Here is a 20,836-nt window from a genome sequence, read left to right on the forward strand (position 1 = left end):
AATCCATGAAACACAAATTTTCATTTGCATTTTAACAAATTATAGATAGGCATTCAGTCTGAACATACATTCTCTAGACTAGCTACGTTTTATAGATATATTTGGAAAGGTCTTCATTAAGAAATTTCTAATTCCATCATAAGCCATTACTGGGGCAATTTCAAGTCTTTATATAACAAATGAGAAGAAAGTCATGCTTCCATCAAGCAGCCAATATATGCCTCGTTCTGCAGCAGGTAATCTAAGATAGACGTAACAGAAGCAATATTAAGAATTTGCAGATATGCTAAGTGTAGTGGAAGGCATCCTCATTTTGGTTGTAATTAGTGAGTCAGTATTTGGGGTTTTAGGGAATGGATTTATTGCACTTGTAAACTGCACTGACTGTGCCAAGAATAAGTTATCTACAATTGGCTTTATTCTCACCGGCTTAGCTATTTCTAGAATTTTTCTGATATGGATAATAATTACAGATGGATTCATACTGATATTCTCTCCAGATGTTTATGCCTCTGGTAACCTAATTGAATATATTAGTTACTTTTGGGTAATTACTAATCAATCAAGTATATGGTTTGCCACCAGCCTCAGTATCTTCTATTTCCTGAAGATAGCAAATTTTTCCAACTACATATTTCTCTGGTTGAAGAGTAGAATAAATAGGGTTCTTCCCCTTCTGATGGGATTCTTACTTATTTCATGCTTACTTAATTTTGCATATATTGCGAAGATTCTTAATGATCTTAAAATGAAGAATGACACAGTCTGGCGTCTCAACATGTATAAAAGTGAATACTTTATTAAACAGATTCTGCTAAATCTGGGAGTCATTTTCTTCTTTACACTATCCCTAATTACAAGTGTTTTGTTGATCATTTCCCTTTGGAGACACAACAGGCAGATGCAATCGAATGTGACAGGACTGAGAGACTCCATCACTGAAGCTCATGTGAAGGCAATGAACGTTTTAATATCTTTCATCATCCTCTTTATCTTGTATTTTATAGGCATAGCCATAGAAATATCGTATTTTACTGTGCCAGAAAACAAACTGTTGCTTATATTTGGAATGACAACCACAGCCATCTATCCCTGGGGTCACTCATTTATCTTAATTCGAGGAAACAGCAAGCTAAAGCAAGCCTCTTTGAGGGTACTACAGCAATTGAAGTGCTGTGAGGAAAGGAAAACTCTCAGAGCCCCATAGACACCTTGGGGAGATATGGATGTTCCATGAAAAGAATCCAGTGAATAAATCCTTGAAGATCTGTTTCACTGCACTGCAGCATTCTTGCTTTGTTTTATTAACTGTGTCATTAAAGATCACTGAAATCTTCCATAATTGTTTTGACTACGTTTCAGGGAATCTCGTCTTTGAGGAGATTTTAATCTCACATGCAAACTCAGTGGCTTAGTCAGCTTCCCCACCCTGCAACTTCTTCCCACAAACTTCCTAGAGGAAAACCATCAGCCTGGAGACTATTCCCTGTAAAGATTATAACGGTGAGAATAAGCTCTAAAATAAGAGCTTATTGTGCTATTCTTGTTGTGCTTTACCTGACTTTTCCGAAGCAAGGACACCTATTCTCCAAGAAAACCCAAAGAAAAAAAAGAAAGAAAGAAAATTAGATCAATCTTGACATTTAGAACATGGAAGTGAGGATAGATGGTGGTGCTTCTTTTCAGTATGCTATTTTAATTATTTAAAGGGTTATTTTTTCATTTTTTAAAATCTAACATCCTCTTTTAGTGGTGTATGTTTGATGTGTAGCAAGTAGTCAGAGTAATAGATGTAGGTCTGTGAAATATAGCTAGGGAAACAAGAGTCTAGTTGAGGGATATGGGATCAAAACACTGATGAAATAAATATACTCTTCAAAATCAGTGATTTGAGATAAGGCAGATTATGAACCAATTAAAGTTGAGTAAAGATTTTTCTAGAAGCATAGATCCAAAGGCTGCAAGATTCAACACAGTCCCTGACCAAAGGACACAAGATGAACACAGGGTAGAATCTGTGTGAAATATGAAATGTTCTGTCTTAGAGCTTCATACACACACACACACACACACACACATGCACGCACACACATGTTCATCTACACAAACTTGCATTGACAGACATGTTTCAAATTTTGAGTTTTAAAGTGAAATTTTATGTCCAACTCAGGTTATAAACTCAGTGACTTATTTTGGCAACTTCCAAAAGTGCCTTGATTTCATACTTACGGCCTAATGAGTGAAATATTTCCAAATATAAAGACTTAATTCATTTTCTATGTCAGCTTTCCAAATCAATATTTTTATATTTTTTAACTATTGTGTTTAGAATGTACAGATAAAGAGATAACAGGAAAAAAAGCCTAATGTAGCTGCCTATTTCAACCAAATATATTGGCTTATTGGAAATTATACTGTATAAAGAACTATGTTCTCCAGATAGATTATGTTGATAATGTGGAATTTATTCATTTTCCCATGTTTTCAAATTACTTATACTAATCATTTTAAGGGGTACATAACTCCCCTTGCAAATATACAAGAATATACTTAATGTTTATCATATCGTTTGCATTTAAATTGTCTTCAGTTTTCCACTGTTAGAAATAAACATAATATGAGTATTATAGAGCATGAATACTATTCATTCATATGAATACTATTTGAATGCTAACTTGGCTAGGTATTGAGGACAGAGTAGTGAACAAGACATCAATATAATGGAAAATATATTCTAATGGAAAACAAATGAATAGCTAGCTAACTTAAACAACTACATTTATGATATTGGGAGAGAAAAACTATAGGATGCTGACCTCACCTGGTCATGGGAATGGACAAGATGTCACTGAGGTTAATGGTTTAATTTGGTATCTAAATAATGTGTAGGAGGTAAGGTGGACAAAGGAGGAGAAATTTGGGGTGGGAAAGTATCATGTCGAGGTCTTGAAGCAAGAAGGAGTAGAGGGTATTCCAGAAACTAAAGGTCCAGTATGACTAGTATATAGACAGAGTAATATGTAAATTATTTTTAAGGAAAATTCCAATGGGGAGAAATTTGATAAATTCCTTGCAGAACTGATAAATTGCTCTGTAGAAGTAGTAAACCTATATGTTAATAGTGAAAAAATATCCATCTTATTCCAGTCTCGAAATCAAGCAGGTTATTATTTTTAATGTTATTACCTTGATCGCAAAAATATCTTTACTTCACATATATTTGATTACTAGTGCAGTTAAGCATTATTACAGGATTAACCAATAGCATATACACTTTGGGAATTGTTCATTGTTTTCTCCTTATTTGTTCATGTCATAGTTTTTCTTACCAATTTTGTGACTACTTTATACATTAACACTATGCCATATATGTGTTATGATTTTTTTCTTAATTTGCTATTTAGTAAGTAATTTAGTTTGTAATGTTTGGGGAAATAAGTGGGTAATTTACATGATCTCATATTGATTTATGGTTTCTTCTGCTATTTTTGCTGATATTAACTTATTTTTACTGATACCTGTTCCTTTCATCAAAAGCTCCATTTTCTACTATAAAACACAGTTTTGTTGCATCTAAAATTAGCAAACACAAAAATATATAAAGAAGAATTTGATTATGCACATTTGCAGTACTCAACTAACCATTGTTAACATATTTCTACATACATTGTAAAATAGATCTCAACATAGATAGACGACAGTTAGATAATAAGCATGTTACTTTAAAAATCCGTTTTGATTAGATTTATACATAAACTGGACTGTGAGGTCCTTTATCTATGGATATTGGGATTATATATAATTTTAATTTTCTTGTATTATGATGTAATTTTGTATGCAATAATTTATGTCATATGAAAAATACAATTAAATAAAAGATGAGGCATGTGAAAAAATATGTTTAGTATACTTGCTTTGAGAAACAAAGGATGGAAAAAGAATCTTCCCCAGCATTTGCATAGACTGCATAAGCTCTAATTCTGATATCTGCTGCGTTTGTAGCTCTGATGACTAACTTTGTTGTTTGTACTAACTTTTGATTATATTGGCTTGTTCCTCACATGTTTTATGATTTTATTTTGAACTCAGTTTTATTAGAATATTATCTGTGGGAATTCTTTGAGGTCAGGTTTACAGTGACATCTGCCAGAAAGAGTTTGACTTTGTGAAGGCTGACTGGAGTCACTTGCAGTCTCAACTTCTTTAAGCTAAACTTTTCAGTTTGCAATGATTTAGGCTATATAGAATTTAACTTCTAGCCCCAAATATACATGAGTGAAAGGCTAATGTTACAAATTCTTAGAGCAACATTCCTCTTTCATTCCCCTTTACATTTCTCTTTCAATTAACTACCCTGGCTGAGTGTTTAGTACTCCTACTTTAGCCTTTTGCTGGACATGTATTATTTTCTCCTTTGTCTATTAAGGTTTTGCATTTCAGGGGCCTTGGCTTATAGAAAGTATCCAATCTCACTTCTAACTTTGGAGAAGTCCAAGTCAGGTATCTTATCCAACATGCATATGATCTTTTAAAACATAAGCACTGGTTTATGAATGGATGAAGAAAATGCTGTATACATACACAATGGAATACTATTTATCCATAATAATTTAAAAAAAGAATGAAGTGTCATTTGCAATGACATGAATGGAAAGGGAAGACACTATGGTACATGAAATAAGCCAGAAACAAAAAGTTAAGCACCACACATTCTCGCTCATATAAGAAAACTAAAAAAAGAAGATCTCATAGAAGTAAAAAGAAGAGCAGAGTATACCAGAGGCTGAGAAGGACAGGGATTTGTAAAAGTATACAAAATTCAGCTAGATAGGAGGAATAAGTTCTAGTGTTTTATAGGACTATAGGATGACTATAACTAACAATAATACATAGTTTTAAATATCAGGAAGGAGGATTTCAATATTCCCAATAAAGAAATGATAAATGTTTGAGATGATAGATCTTCTAATTAACCCACCGAATCACTATACATTGTATGTTTCAAAACATCACTATGTACCTGATAAATGTGTACAGTTATTATTATATGAGGTAGGAAAATAGCCTATTGCATAGAAAGAGTGATGCCATCCTGAAGCAAAACTACCACAGCCACTGATGCTTATCTCCTGCATACCAATGTGTTCTGCAGCAAGCTCTTTAAACAATTCCTGTGACATAGATGACCCCTCATAAAGATGCTTATCTAACCTTCTTAGTGGTCGTAAGTTTTAGCAAGAGAGTCTGAGGTATGAGTAGCTGCACATGTTTTACCCAAAAACCTTAATATATAAAGGATATTTTCTGGAGGGCGGGTGTGGGGATCCAATATCTTGCGGCCACCCAAGACATTGCCTCTGTTTATAAGTTCCTATTAAATATTTATTTCTTTTAAAGAGATAACATATATCTAAGATATATATATATAGAGATATATATATGTATAAGATATATATATCTTTTGCAGCAACTTGGATAGACCTGGAGATCATTATTCTAAGCGAAGTAACACAGGACTGGAAAACCAAAAACTGTATGTTCTCCGTTATAAGTGGGAGCTAAGCTATGAGTGTGCAAAGAAATACAGAGTGATATCGTGGTCTTTAGAGACTCAAAAGGGGGAGGTCGGAAGGGAGGATAGGGATAAAAAAGCTACATATTAGGTACAATTTACACTACTGAGGTGATGGGTGCATTAAAATCTCAGAATTCACCACTATATAACTCATCCACGTAACAAAAAAACACTTGTACCCAAAAAGTGGTTGGAGTAAAAATTATAAATAAGTGAATAAATAAATAAATATTTCTTTCTGAGAAACTAGATTTGTTAGCCTCTTTCTTTGGCCTCTCGGCTCCGTCAGCCTTTAGGGATAGTTTTGCATATACCTTTTCACCTCAAAACATCAATTTAAAAAAATAACAAAATAAAAAAATGTTTAAACACTGGTTTAAAGGAGAGTGACAATGCCCTCTGATAGATAACCTCCTCTATCTAACTCCAAGATAGTTAGTTAGGGACTCACTCTATCTTCGGCACTGTTTCCTCTCATGATTTGCACTTTCCCACCATTTTTGGCATCTGAGGATTCTTTTTTAACTCTCTTGACAGCTGGACCATGCACTTTAAAAATAATTCTGAAGGCTTCTTTTTCAGTATCTCTATCTTTTCTGGACTGGAAGGACTTTTTCAGACATCTGGTTTTTCATATATTTTATACATTTTTTTTAAATTTATAAAAATAATTTTAACTTCTATTTTAGATAGGGGGTACAGGTGCAGGTTTGTTAGCAGATTATATTGCTTGGTGCTGAGGTTTGGAGTATAATTGAACCCATCACCCAGGTAGTGAGCATGGTACTCAACAGGTAGTCTGACAGTTCTTACCCCCCGATCCCTGCCATCTCTCCCTCTCCACTTAGTCCTCAGTGTCTATTGTTGCCATTTTTACATTTGTGTGTCCAGTGTTTAGCTCCCACTTAGAAGTAAGAGCATGTGATAGTTGGTTTTCTGTTTCTGCGTTAATTTGCTTAGGATGACAGTTTGCCATATTTTTGAAGGCAAAAGTTGTTTGTTTCACTAGCTTTGTTCAATCTTTCTTTTTTTTTTTTCAGTAAAGGTATTCAAAATTGTATGTTTTCTGCCCACATATCAACTTATATGTATTCCACAAATGTTGACACATGGTTCTTATACTGTATTCAATTCAAAGAATTTCAAAATATTCTTTACACTTTCATTTTAATGCAAGAGATATTTGACAATAATGAGATTTTTAAAGGTAACTTTTGTATTGATATCTTATTTTATTTAAGTTGGGTCAGACAGCATATGTGTATGATATTTGGCCAAGGATGAGATTTATTTGGCCCAATGTATGATCTATTTTTGTGACTGATTTTCTTTAAATGAGTTTGATGGTGTTAAAGTTAAATGTATATACATTAGATGAACAACATTAATATTACTTGTTTACATCTTTAATATATGAAAAATTCCAATAGTTAAATTAGTAAACCTACACTTACAATTACTGATTTGTTTATGCTCATAATTATTTTATTTGTAGTTGCATTTAATTTGAAGCAATGTTGATAATTGCATTTTTATTCATGGTCATTACTTTCTTATGGTTATTTTTACTAATATTAAAAACCCTTGTCATGAAAGTTTTTGCTTTAAATTTTATTTCGCCCTTGGTAAATTCCTTAATTTTGTTACATTTTATTTTATTTTATTTTATTTTGATACATAATATTTGTTCAACATTGTAAGGTATATGTGATATTTTGTTTCATGTATATAATGTGTAATAAAAGTCAAGATATTTAGGATCCATCACTTCAAGCATTTATCATTTCTAGATGATGTGTTTTCCACCTCTGCATTTTCAACACTTCTGCATTTTATTTTTTAAATGTCTCTTGTAGAAAACAAATATCTCATTTTTGACCCTTTATTTAATAACGTAATCTCAAAATTATTATTGAGAAACATTTTTACACTTAATGTAATTGTGACTATAATGTTTTCTATCTTCTCATTTCTTCTTTTTACTCTATTTTAATGCTTTATTTTAGATTTTTTTTCCTTTCCTGTCTTCTATTGATATCAAATTTTCATGTGCTGGGTTTAAAATTGATTTATCTTCATTTATCTTTATTTATCTTCATTTCGTATAAAATTAAGTTTAATTTGTTCTTATCTCCTGATAGCCATTTCCATGCTGCATGTTTTTATGGTCTGGAATATTAATTTTTTTAATTTACACATTTATTTTAATTTTATTGTGATAAAATTTATATAACAAATTTGTCATTTTCACCATTTTAAGTGTATAATTTTGTGGCACTAATTACATCCACAATGTTGTGCAAGTATTATAACTGTGTCCAAAACTTTTACATTACCACAAATAGAAACTTTAGATTCATTAGGCAGTAACTCCCTATTTTCCTTTCCCACAGTTCCTGGTGACCTCTGATCTGCTTTTTGGCTTTATGAATTGGCCTAGTCTAGATAATTCATATGAATAGAATCACACAGATTTTCTCATTTTGTATCTGGTTTAGTTTACTAAGAAAGTTTTCAAGGCTCACCAGTATGTTAACATGTATCTGACCATCATTCTTTTGTATGACTGAATAATATTTTATTCTGTGTATACACCATAATTTGTTGAAAAACACTTGGGTGATTTCTACCTTTTGGCTATTGTGAATTATGCTGCAATATACACTGGCACATAAGTATCTGTTTGAGTTCCTGTTTTCAATATATACTAAGAGTGAAATTACTGGATAATATAGCAATTCCTAGGCTTAGCTTCTTGTGGAGGCACTGAACTGTTTTCCACAGTAGCTTTATCATTGTACATTTCCACCAAGAATGTACGAGAGTTCCACACTTTCCACATCCTTGCCCACCCTTGTTATTTTCCAAGATTTTTACTATAGCCATTCTAGTGGATGTGAAGTAATACGTGACTGTGGTTTTGGTTTGCACTTCCCCAATGACTAACGATGCTTAGCATCTTTTTATGTGCTTATTAGACATTTATAAATCTTTTGCCCAATTTAAAATTGGATTTTTTGTTGGGTTGTAGAGATTCTTCACATATTCTGAATGTTAAAGTCACCGCAGTTATATGATCTGCAAATATTTTCCCCCAGTCTATAGATTGTCTTTTCATTTTCTTGGAGAGGCTTGTGATAAACAAAAGTTTTATTTTGTGTGAAATCCAATTTAAGTATTTTTTCTTTTGTGGCTTACTTTTTTCATGTCATATGTAAGAATCCACTGCCAAATCCAAGGTCATAAAGATTACCACTAGATTTTCTTCTAAGTGTATTTAGTTTTAGTTGTTATATTTAGGTCATTGATCTATATTGAGCTAAGTTTTGTATATGTTGTAAGTTTGGGGTCCAACTTCATTCTCTTGCATGTGGATATCTAATTGTCACAGCATCATTTGTCAAAGACTCTTTATGCCCTAAAGAATTTTTACACACTTGTCAAAATCAATTAATCATAGATACATGGGTTTACTTCAAGACTCTCAATTCTATTACATTGGTCTATATGTCTATCCTTATGCCAATAAAACACAGTCTTGATTATCATATCTTTGTAGTAAGTTTTATACTTGACTTTAGCCAAAAGGTTGAGAAGTAATGTAGTGAATTTTAAAAATATTAAGTGCGAGCCTTCCAGCTTAAAAATTCTCAATTTTTAAGATTGTTTTGGAAATTCAAGGTTTCTTGTAATTCCATACGGATTTGAGGATAAATTTTTCTGTTTCTGAAAAAGTCTGTGAGAATTTTTAATAAGGCTTTGAATGAATCTGTAGATTTCTTTGGTATCTCCCCTTTGTGTCTGTAAAGTAAAAGCAGATGAAAAATTAGGAGTATCTGACCTGAGGGGCCCAAGAGCCATATCTGAGGACAGGATGTAGTGAGGGGTCTTGGAAGGAGAAGAGGCATAGTACTTCCCACTTGCCCTAAAGGACATGGAATTCCATGATGCCACTTTTTCCTGCCTCTGGGTCCCTGTAGTCTTAAGAGCCAGAGCCCACAGAGCCGGGGGTGGTGGCAGTGGGGCAGATCTGGATGCAGCCCAAGATGCAGCCAGGAGTGATTATGACTCCTAGAGAAGCTCCTAGGGTGGGGAACAGGATATGTCAAGGTGCAAAATTTCTCAGCATGTCATTAAAGGTTTTGGGTTGCAACAGAAATGAATGTAAGCAGGAAAGGAGGAAGGAGCTTCATAGTTAGGATGTTGAGCCATCCTGTCCTAAAGTTAAGAGTTGAGTCCAATCATCTTTAGAAAGAGTCAGGACTCAGTCATGACTGAGATAGCCCCAAGGACCTCAGATATGGGAAGGAATGGGTATTCTTTCTAGCTTATGCAGCCAATGTGACTCAGTTTCCACAACTCCCATTCTCTGCGTTTCCAAGGTCAAAATTCCAAATTCTTCACAGAGATTTATTCATTCATTTGTTCATTAAATATTCATGGAGCCCCTACTGTGCAGTAGGCAGAATTCTAGACACCAAAGATACAGCACTGATCCAAGGAGACAAAAATACCTATTTTACATCTTACATTGCAGTGGGCACAGAATACGATTGGCTCCACTTGGGTTAGGTATCCACCCCTAATTCAATCAGCTGTGGCCAGATGGAGTTCATGAGCCAAGAGACTTCTCCCAATGGGTTCTACTACAATGAACAATCGTTCTCTAAGACACACATGGACTCCTGATTGTCAGTTCAGAAAGCAGACAATGGGCTTTAAAATAACAAGGCATAGTTGAGTTCATTCAGTCACCTTGACAGCAACCATCTTCTCTAGGAGGCTGGATGTTCTCAAGGAGCAGCCTGTCCATCTTGCGTCCCCCAGGTTCTCCGGATTCTCCACTTCCAAGCAGAAGGAGCAGGACTGGAACGCCCTTCCATATCATCAACTTTCTCCTCGCACCAGACCTTACTCACCAGGGCCTGGGACTGTGGATTAGACTTCTCCCTCTTTTGCTATCTTCAGCTCCTGATCTGGCTAGAATCTTCTGTGAACAGGGACAAGGCTTGCTGCTTCTGGTATCTGCCATGGCAGAAGCCAGCCCAGGGCTCAGGGAAGCCTTAATGAGGCCTGCAGGAAAAAATATATATATACACATACATACATACATATATATATATATATATATAAATAAAAATATTGTGTGAGTTTTCCAACTTTGTTCTCCTTTTTTAAAGATTGTTCTGGGTATTTGGGTTCCCTTGTAATTTCACCCGAATTTGAGGATTAGTTTTTATGATCAATGTTTTACACATTGGAGAAAGAAAAGATTCGGCACAATCTAAATCACACAATAAAACTGAGAATGAGCTTCAACTCCAGCTGTCTGGCACCAAAGCTAAAGCTCTTAACTGTTATATATATTTCAAGCCTTGTCCAAACTTTGTTATTTAGCAAATAAATTATTTGTCTTCATGGATCCCAAATATTCTATTTCTTTGCCATTTTTATTCAAACAGACAAGACTACTCCCAATATGCTATAAGGTGTTTTATGTTTGAATTATTGAATCTATATAGTTCTCCATTAAGACTGTCCTCTTCTTAAATATGCATATTTCTCATTCAAGGCATCCCTTCCCAACATGGGTCTTTATATTGCCCTGTTTTCATGAGGTTCACATGTACCCCCATACATCTGTACGATTATTATATGTCCATAATAATTAAATTTTTAAAAATTAAAAATACAACAAACAAGATTACTGAATGAATTTTTTTTAAATAGAAGATTATTTCATCCAACAAAAAGATAGGGGAACTTTAACAAAAGGAATGGTGGTAAAATTTAATATATTTAACTATTTAATTTCAGGTAGAAAGCAAAAATCAAGGAAGGAAGACTGGCTTATGATTGTGACATGGAAAGGTAATGTTTTGTATAGAATGATGACAGGAGATAACGAACTGCTGTATGTCTTATGAGGGACTAGAGGGAGAATAATCTGGCCAGGCACAGTGGCTCACACTTGTAATCTCAACACGTTGGGAGGCCAAGGCAGGAGGATCGCTAGAGGCCAGGAGTTCAAGACCAACCTAAGCAATAAAGTGAAACTTTGTCTCAAAAAAAAAAAAGGAAACAGAATAATTTGGAAGTTACAAGAGAGGGAAAGAAAAACACCCACCCACCCCAGCTTTAGACCCACTTCTCTGAGGGTCTGAGAGAGAAAACAGCTGCCACAGGATTTAATTGTAGAGTACTAAAATAAAAAGATCCATGGACATGAGTGATGAATAAACTGGGAGGGGCACCAAATTATATACTTATTTTTATTAATCCTTAGCTTCAATCTAGTATTTCTTATGTCTTGAATGTAAGTAACAAGCACATATCATACCAGCAGTCTCTAATTTTTTTACTTCGGAAGTCAAAAATCTTTGTTGTTACAGGTGCCACTTATTATTTACTTTCATCACTGGTCTTTCTGCCAGATATTTTTGTTATGTCAATTAAAAAGCACATAAATTCCTATATTATATTAAAAATATATTTCATACTGTAGGAAAAAGTCATATATATATACGGATTCCTTATAAATTTCAAATATTTTTATTTCATGCATTTAAAAACATATTTATTCAAATTTATTGAAATTTATTGAATATTTATTGAATATATTTATTGAATATAAGTATAAATATAAATATTTATTGAATTTATTTATTGAAATTATAGCATGCGCCAGACTGGAAAAGGAGTCCATTGAACAAAAAAGTTCCAGAACCTCGAGTTCAAATGAAGAAGATAAAGTGAACTGTCAGAGAAATGAATGAGAATATAAGACTTCTGCTAATGGTTTACTAGGCATCCCAATGGATACAGTGAAGAGTTTAGAATGGGGTGGAAGATAAAGTCAGCAACTATTCAAAATATAAGTTGTCAGAAAATAGGACAGTACGGCAGTATTCTGTTCTTGATTTACAAATATGAAGCGTATAATCATTTCCCCTGATCAGTAATGATCAGTGGCATAATTCGAGGACAAATGCCTGTAAAAGATGTAAGATTCTAAAGAATGGTAAACAGTATTTCAACAAAGAAAAGAAAATGAAATTTAAGAAATATCTGCCTAAGTAGGTTTGTGTTTGCTCACTTCTCATGGAAAGACATACAGAAAATGATGTCATAAGTTTCCTAGCATTTCATTTGTTTTCTAGTGGAGACAGAAATGATCAATAAACTAACATTCTAGATTAAAGTGTTTCTGCAATGGAAAGACATGTTAAAGTCTGTCAGCTAGGATCGCTCTTTAACTTCTCAATGCTAAGATTAAATCCAAAGGGCAAATAACACACACACACACACACACACACACATATTCAATGGTGTCAAATAAATTGAGATCATTTGGGTTTAATTTATAGCAAGAAAAGATAAAAGGGTGGCATTTTAGTAAGTATAGGCCCTTAGGGAACTCTGGTCATATACTATAGCATATTTGCATTTACATTTGAATATAGGCATAATAACCTCCTTAAATTGATCAGTATTCCACACAGCTAAAGAAAAGAAGGGATGCAGGGGAAAAGACCATGACTCAGAAGGCAAACTTGGATTCTATATCTGGGTTTACCAAGAAATTTTAAAATGTCAGTTATTAATCAACCACCTACACGATATATTTTCATCTTCATCTTTTCTGGACATTATAAATTGATCCCAGAGTACTTCCATTTCCAAATAATAACCTTCAACCCATTTTATTCCCCTCCTCAAAATTTTATCATTCCAAAAGTTTAATCAAAATAATGAAATACTGCATTCCCTGAGATGTAAACATGGTGCAACCTTGTCTGTCAGTTGGATGCGAATCAATTTCTTTAGTGAAGTCCTTCTCAGAATATTACCTCTTCTATGGCTTTGGTCATGACAAGCACAGTGCATATTTTTGAGTTGTGAAATCTGATATTTCTTCAGAAACAAAATTCACAGAGAGGCATGAAAGAAACCCCAAATTTCACTTAATAGAGTAACAATAGCCATTTACTTTCTCATAAAAATCTGCAAGATTAATTTTTATCTCTTTATTTTGTCAAACTCTGAACATATGACACATTATCTCATTAAATACTTTGTATTGTTTGTTTGATAAGCAATATTTAATATTGCCTTAAAATTTAATATTAGTTTCAAAATACAATTTCTGGAAACTGTGTATTGCTGTGTGCCTTTTTCTATCATTTCAAATATGTTCTATTACGTCCAATGACATGTTTCAGTGTGTCTCAATAAAACAAACTGTGTGTTTCCAATGTGTACATAATTAATATACTAATATTTATAATACACCTACTGCCAAAAAATAGAGCTAAGAAAATTCAGAGCATGTATTCTTATTATTCAGTTCAGATTGAGGAGTCTTGCATATCTCTCAGGCTTTTTAGTTTCTTGCTCTTTGTCCTCCTCACAGTTCAGACTGATCTGTTTCCATTCTAAAGATAAATGATCAGTATTTTGACTATTTTTTCTATGTACGGAAGCTACATTCAGGTACAAAGCAAGAACACTCTAAGAAACCCTAACATCAGGGCCGGGTGCGGTGGCTCAAGCCTGTAATCTCAGCACTTTGGGAGGCCCAGACGGGCGAATCACGAGGTCAGGAGATCGAGACCATCCTGGCTAACACGGTGAAACCCCGTCTCTACTAAAAAATACAAAAAACTAGCCGGGCGAGGTGGTGGGCGCCTGTAGTCCCAGCTACTCGGGAGGCTGAGGCAGGAGAACGGCGTAAACCTGGGAGGCGGAGTTTGCAGTGAGCTGAGATCCGGCCACTGCACTCCAGCCTGGGCCACAGAGCAAGACTCCATCTCAAAAAAAAAAGAAAAAAAAAAGAAACCCTACCATCTAAACCAGAATTTTCTGTGTCCCGTTTACTGACAACTCTACAATTTCATGTTTATTTCCCCCGTTGTACCTTCTGTTGAGAAGACAACACTGCACAGCTTTTTGAGGATACTGGGAATTACCTCAATAATGTATTTCTCAATGCCCTAGTGAATGGAGTGTCCTTTTGGCCCTCTTAAGTCATGTAATGGGGAGAAGGTGAAGTTCCCATACAATAAATGCACCTTAATACTCCTATCTATCTTCCTAAACCCTTAGATTCTTTCCTCTACGTTCCACTAGTTGTGCCATTTAAGCCTCATTTAATGTTAGCAACAATTTGTTTAAAGCTTTAGTCAACCAAGCAAGTAAACTGGCTACACAAGCTAACACATTAAACCTAGAATCTGTAATAGCGATAGCTATGCCAATATACTAACAAGGGTGGATAGTCGGCCAGCAAATTAAATTCGAGCCATATTTTCCAAGCAATTGATACGCCTTGAAGTTCCTGGTCAACAGCTCTATTGATAAATCCAAAATATACAGAGCTTAAAATAAGAAAAATTGTGCAAATTTAAGAAACCAGATCCATTCCCATTTGCATCCTAGAGCCCTTCTGTCATCACTGCACCACACCAAAGGAAATTACTGGCCCCAATCATTGAAGTCTTTAAGCAGCTCTAGCCCAGAGCAGGACTGGCTATCTTCCTCTGCCAACAAAAAGGAGAGATAAAGACAATTATACCACGGTCTAAGTGGTATACAGATACATTGTTCTTCACTGGTCAGCTGAAAGTCAATTCATCATCAGTGATATTCAAAATCAGAAGTCTCTGCTTGTATGCCAAGTACAATAGAGGCAATATATATTATTTTAATTGCTGGTGAATTGACCATAGGGATTTGGGGAAATGGATTCATTGTACTAGTTAACTGCATTGACTGGCTCAAAAGAAGAGATGTTTCCTTGATTGACATCATCCTGATCAGCTTGGCCATCTCCAGAATCTGTTTGCTGTGTGTAATATCATTAGATGGCTTCTTTATACTGCTCTTTCCAGGTACATATGACATTAATGTGCTAGAAAGCATTATGGATGCTGTCTGGACATTTGCCAATAATTCAAGTCTCTGGTTTACTTCTTGCCTCAGTATCTTCTATTTACTCAAGATAGCCAATATATCCCACCCATTCTTCTTCTGGCTGAAGCTAAAGATCAACAAGGTCATCCTTGCGATTCTTCTGGGGTCCTTTCTTATCTCCTTAATTATTAGCTTTCCAATTAATGGTATGTGGTATCACCTTTTCAAGGTCAGTCATGAAGAAAACATTACTTGGGCATTCAAAGTGAGTACAATTCCAGGTGCTTTCAAACAGTTAACCCTGAACCTGGGGGCGATGGTTCCCTTTATCCTTTGCCTGATCTCATTTTTCTTGTTACTTTTCTCCTTAGTTAGACACACCAAGCAGATTCAACTGCATGCTACAGGGTTGAGAGACCCCAGCACAGAGGCCCACATGAGGGCCATAAAGGCAGTGATCATCTTTCTGCTCCTCCTCATTGTGTACTACCCAGTCTTTCTTGTTATGACCTCTAGCACTCTGATTCCCCAGGGAAAATTAGTGTTGATGATTGGTGACATAGTAACTGTCATTTTCCCATCAAGCCATTCATTCATTCTAATCATGGGAAACAGCAAGTTGAGGGAAGCTTTTCTGAAGATGCTAAGATTTGTGAAGGGTTTCCTTAGAAGAAGAAAGCCTTTTGGTCCATAGAGACCCCTAAAAACCCCATAAAGCCTGACTACAAGGAGAAAGAAATCAACAACAGGTATTCTCCCTTCTGTTTGCATTCATTTTCTCTTACATGCTATTGGAAGTCATTAATGTCTACCATGATTCTGAAGATTTGTTTTGTGTTCCTTCACATTTTTGTCTTGTTTATTTGGTAATCTAATGTTATCATTGCACCACATATTCCTTGTCATTGCAGAAAAAGTGAATCTAAATCCCACACTAACATTTCATCATTTCATGTCATTGACTAAATGCAAAGAGGTTCTACTTATTTTCCGACAAATACTGGCAAAGGCCTTGAATTCAATGAGTAGAAGAATTTCAGGCAAATGGGCTTTGGGAAAAAGATTTCAGAACTCATCAACCCTTTCTACAAAATCAATCATGCAAAACAACTTCTACTTTGAAATGAAGGCCGGTCCTTATCTTCACTGCCCTATCCCCTCCATTTCTGGAAGAGTTTGTCTTGATCAAGAAGGGAGAAAAACAGTCTTTAATGAGGTTCTGTCTAGGATGATATATGATGTGGGAAAAGGAGTATAATCTCAAGAATGAAGGTTTGACCAGGAGAGGAGGCACAGTTATGTATAGCAGAACCACCTTGAGAAAGAAGGTTGAGGGTGCCAGTAGTCGGCTTGTTCATAAGTACTGTAGCTGGTGATGGCAATCTTAGAAGTCAGTTCCCAAATAGTTTTTGGAATGTTCTCTCTAGCCTTCTAACTCAGAAATCTCTGACATGTTCTTTTCCCTCTGCATCATTTTATTTTCTATTTTGTTTCCAGCAATATTTTATGGATAACTAGGTTTCTTTAAGTTATTAAGTTTATGCTTTCCTGTTACACATTACACAAGTGTCAGAAATAGAAAAAACCCTGCATGTGTTGCACACATTCTAGAACTATTTAAATACAAGAAGATCCCTAGTGTATTGTGATTTTTATTATCTATATTTAAATGTATTTGGGGCTAAGTTGTACTCTCCCTCACCCCAAAACAAATAAATTCAATTTAATAGTAGAATTAGTCCTATTCTTTGGAAATACTGGCAGGTAAAAAAATTATTATTATTATTATTTTGAGACGGAGCCTCACTGTATCACCCAGGCTGGAGTGCAGTGGCACGATCTCGGCTCACTGCAACCTCCACCTCCGGGTTCAAGTGATCCCCCTTGCCTCAGTCTGCCGAGTAGTTACTTTTTTATGTGTTTGCCCTATCTAGAAATATGACTATAATATGCACTGTGAGACTACAAATCTTGTAAAAGGAGTTGATTGGAACTAGAATAATGTAAAACTTAAATTTCCCTAATTTTAGATTACAATGCTTATTATACAAGAGACAATGTTTCAGGAAGTGAATTGTCTTCAAGGGTATTTCTCACATTAAAGAAAATGAAGATAACAAATCTTTACCTGGCATATTTCACTTCTAAGGAACAACCGAAAAGAAGGCAAATTCTTCATAAATATTGCCATGTGCCTGCCTAAATTAAATGTCATTTATAATTAGATTTGTATCATATCCTTCCCTAATTAGCCATTTAAATGAAGACAAGAATTATTATCCTCTGACTAAATGTTATCTACAATCTAATTGTACTAATTACTTCCAAAGTGAAAATTTGTTTGCGTCTGGGAGAACTGATTTGTGGCTTATTTATTACTTACATAATGAAAATGAAGTTTTAATTACACAGTTGGATTTTTATCAAACATTTATCTCTTTTTTTGTGACTCCCTATTCAAAACTCAGTTTGAAGGTCCAAATATAGAGCTGCAGCAAGAAGTCTGTTGCAAATTCGTGATATAAAATCTCTTTGAATTTGCATGAGAGCAATTTCAGCCAAGCATGTCAGTTATCACTCACTAAAGGGTAACAATTATAATTTTTCCAGGCTATAAGTAGTCAAGCTGCTCATTTGGAGCAATTAGTTGGTTTCTTCTTCAGGAATGTAGAGACAATCCTATTTCAGGGGAGAGCTGAACACTTCTGGAATGATAACAAAGTCAAAATAATAGCAGATGAATACATTATTGCATGATTCGAAGAATTTATTTATCATGCTTCAACACATCACCTGTAAATTTGCTCATCTACAGTGATATTTGACATCAGATTGTTCTCTCTACAAACATGTTCAGTCCTGCAGATAACATCTTTATAATCCTAATAACTGGAGAATTCATAATAGGAATATTGGGGAATGGATACATTGGACTAGTCAACTGGATTGACTGGATTAAGAAGAAAAAGATCTCCACAATTGACTGCATCCTCACCAATTTAGTTATCTCCAGAATTTGTTTGATCAGTGTAATGGTTATAAATGGCATTGTAATAGTACTTTACCCGGACGTTAATACAAAAAGTAAACTACAGATAGTTATTTGTACCTTCTGGACATTTGCCAACTACTTAAATATGTGGTTTACTGCCTGCCTTAATGTCTTCTATTCTCTCAAGGTAGCCAATTCCTCTCACCCACTTTTTCTGTGGCTGAAGCGGAAAATTGATATGGTGGTTCGCTGGATCCTGCTGGGATGTTTTGCCATTTCCTTGTTGGTCAGTCTTATAATAGCAACAGTACTGAGTCATGATTATAGGTTTCATGCAATTGCCAAACATAAAAGAAACGTTACTGAAATGTTTCATGTGAGTAAAATGCCATATTTTGAACCCTTGACTCTCTTTAACTTGCTTGCAATTGTCCCATTTATTGTGTCATTGATGTCATTTTTCCTTTTAGTAAGATCTTTATGGAGACATACCAAGCAAATAAAACTCTATGCTACTGGCGGTAGAGACCCAAGCACAGAAGCTCATGTGAGAGCCATTAAAACTATGACTTTGCTTATCTTCTTTTTTTTCCTATACTATATTACTTCTCTTTTGGTGAACTTTAGCTATCTTTTTACAAACTACAAGTTAGCTATGGCGTTTGGAGAGATTGTAGCAATTCTCTATCCCTCGGGTCACTCACTTATTTTAATTATTTTAAATAACAAACTGAGGCAGGCATCTGTCAGAATGCTGACGTGTAGAAAAATTGCCTGCGTGATAGGAAATCTTAGTCGTATAAATAGAATTTAAAAATCAAATATTCACTAACAAAAAATATAATTTTCTTATAAGTCTATTCTCATTTTCCCTAGTTATCTCATTTATTTTAGATGCGTATCTTTAAGTATTATCAGGATCTAGTAGCAAACTAATGAACACATCGTTTGTATCTCTTTACAACCCAGAAATGCTCATCTTTACACTCCTTTTCCTCGAAGAATTTCAGAGCTCATGGTTCTCTTCTTGTCTCCTCACTGCAAATGTTAGGCATGTATTGCCTGGTTAAAATCTTTTTAGATTTTACTCTGGCTCATGGTAAAGTCAACCTGAGCTACAGTAACTGATTTCTCATTTTTCTCTGTCATACATTTTTATTGCCGCTCCTTAACTGTGCTCCTTTCATGGCTCTGCTGAGTCACTCCCATTTGGCTTATTGACTAGGAACTCAGATCTTCTCTGGTCTTTGGTTTTCCTGAATGATGCTTTCTGTAGTCTCCTAGATAATATTTTCTGATTAACCTTGTTCTGATGCTATTTATTTTCCTTGAGATTAAATTTCCTCTCAAACAACTTGCTTTTCATGGAGCACCTGGGTGGGAATCAAACCCATTCAAGTACCACTCACTAAGGGGTGTTCCTAAGCCCTCTTCACAATCTGGATTAAAGAATGGGGATAACAAATATCAGTCAGACTGCCCACCCAGGTTCTTTTCTCTAGCCAGACCCTGCAAAGGTTTTCACTCAGGACTTAACAAAAGAAATGAATTGGGAAGAAATTAGCATATACCATGGAATAAGCACATACCGTCACTGGAATAAGCAACAAATGTTTACAAAAAATACAGAATAATTTTTATTTAAAAAGAAGGAAAATAAGTAACTAAAATTTTTAATTTTTCTGTGAACATGAAATCCATCCTCACTATAATATTATTGAAACTTTTGGTCTGGCATATCTCAGGTTGTGTACGTTCTAACATGGCTGTACATTGTCGCTTTTACTCCCATTACTTTCTATGTTTAATTCTGATGCATTTCAATCTACTAATTTCCTTTTACTGTAACTAAAATACTACTTACCTGAAAATTATCAATTGTCTTATTATTATGCAAAACTCACTCTGTATATTACTAATATTTATAGCCCTAAGTATATAAATTTATGAACTGTATTTTAACATGCTAGCTGTTTATGTTACTCTTTATTGTACAAGATGGAAGAATTCATGTTCTCTTGATGGACCTGTAGATTTTATACTAGGATGAATTTTATATTTTTCTAAATGTTTAGATGAAATAAATGTTTTATTGAATTAGTACTTTTGAGAAGGTTTTACTCCATTAGGCTTAAGTTTTTTTCTTCCGTATTTTGTTTCTTGCCTCTCCAATGTTTCAAACATCTCCAGTGACCACAGTGACTGGGGTTCAAAGTAGTAGGCTTTTGACAAAATGCTGTCTTGTAGAACTTTTTTTCTTAACTATATATTCACATAACTTAATGCTATAGAACACTGGTATGCATAAGATCTACATTTGTTTCCAAAACCAAACAAAACAAAAGTCTAAAAATAAT

The 20,836-nt window shown here is 34.6% G+C and overlaps 3 protein-coding genes across 3 annotated transcripts; all 3 read left to right on the forward strand.

Annotated features, from left to right (window-relative positions):
* Positions 1 to 202: 202 nt before the first annotated feature.
* TAS2R10 (taste 2 receptor member 10) lies at positions 203 to 1,339 on the forward strand. The gene has a single exon (XM_025403413.1). The coding sequence runs from the start codon at positions 284 to 286 to the stop codon at positions 1,205 to 1,207; it is 924 nt and encodes a 307-aa protein (XP_025259198.1). The 5' UTR covers positions 203 to 283; the 3' UTR covers positions 1,208 to 1,339.
* Positions 1,340 to 15,159: 13,820 nt separating this feature from the next.
* On the forward strand, positions 15,160 to 16,223 carry TAS2R9 (taste 2 receptor member 9). The gene has a single exon (XM_025403711.1). It carries the CDS (start codon positions 15,246 to 15,248, stop codon positions 16,179 to 16,181), a length of 936 nt encoding a protein of 311 aa, XP_025259496.1. The 5' UTR covers positions 15,160 to 15,245; the 3' UTR covers positions 16,182 to 16,223.
* A 1,807-nt stretch (positions 16,224 to 18,030) lies between these two features.
* Positions 18,031 to 19,293, forward strand: TAS2R8 (taste 2 receptor member 8). Its single transcript, XM_025403404.1, has one exon. It carries the CDS (start codon positions 18,337 to 18,339, stop codon positions 19,291 to 19,293), a length of 957 nt encoding a protein of 318 aa, XP_025259189.1. The 5' UTR covers positions 18,031 to 18,336.
* Positions 19,294 to 20,836: the final 1,543 nt, after the last annotated feature.

The sequence above is a fragment of the Theropithecus gelada genome, chromosome 11 (genome assembly GCF_003255815.1).
Source record: "Theropithecus gelada isolate Dixy chromosome 11, Tgel_1.0, whole genome shotgun sequence".
NCBI lineage: Eukaryota > Metazoa > Chordata > Mammalia > Primates > Cercopithecidae > Theropithecus > Theropithecus gelada.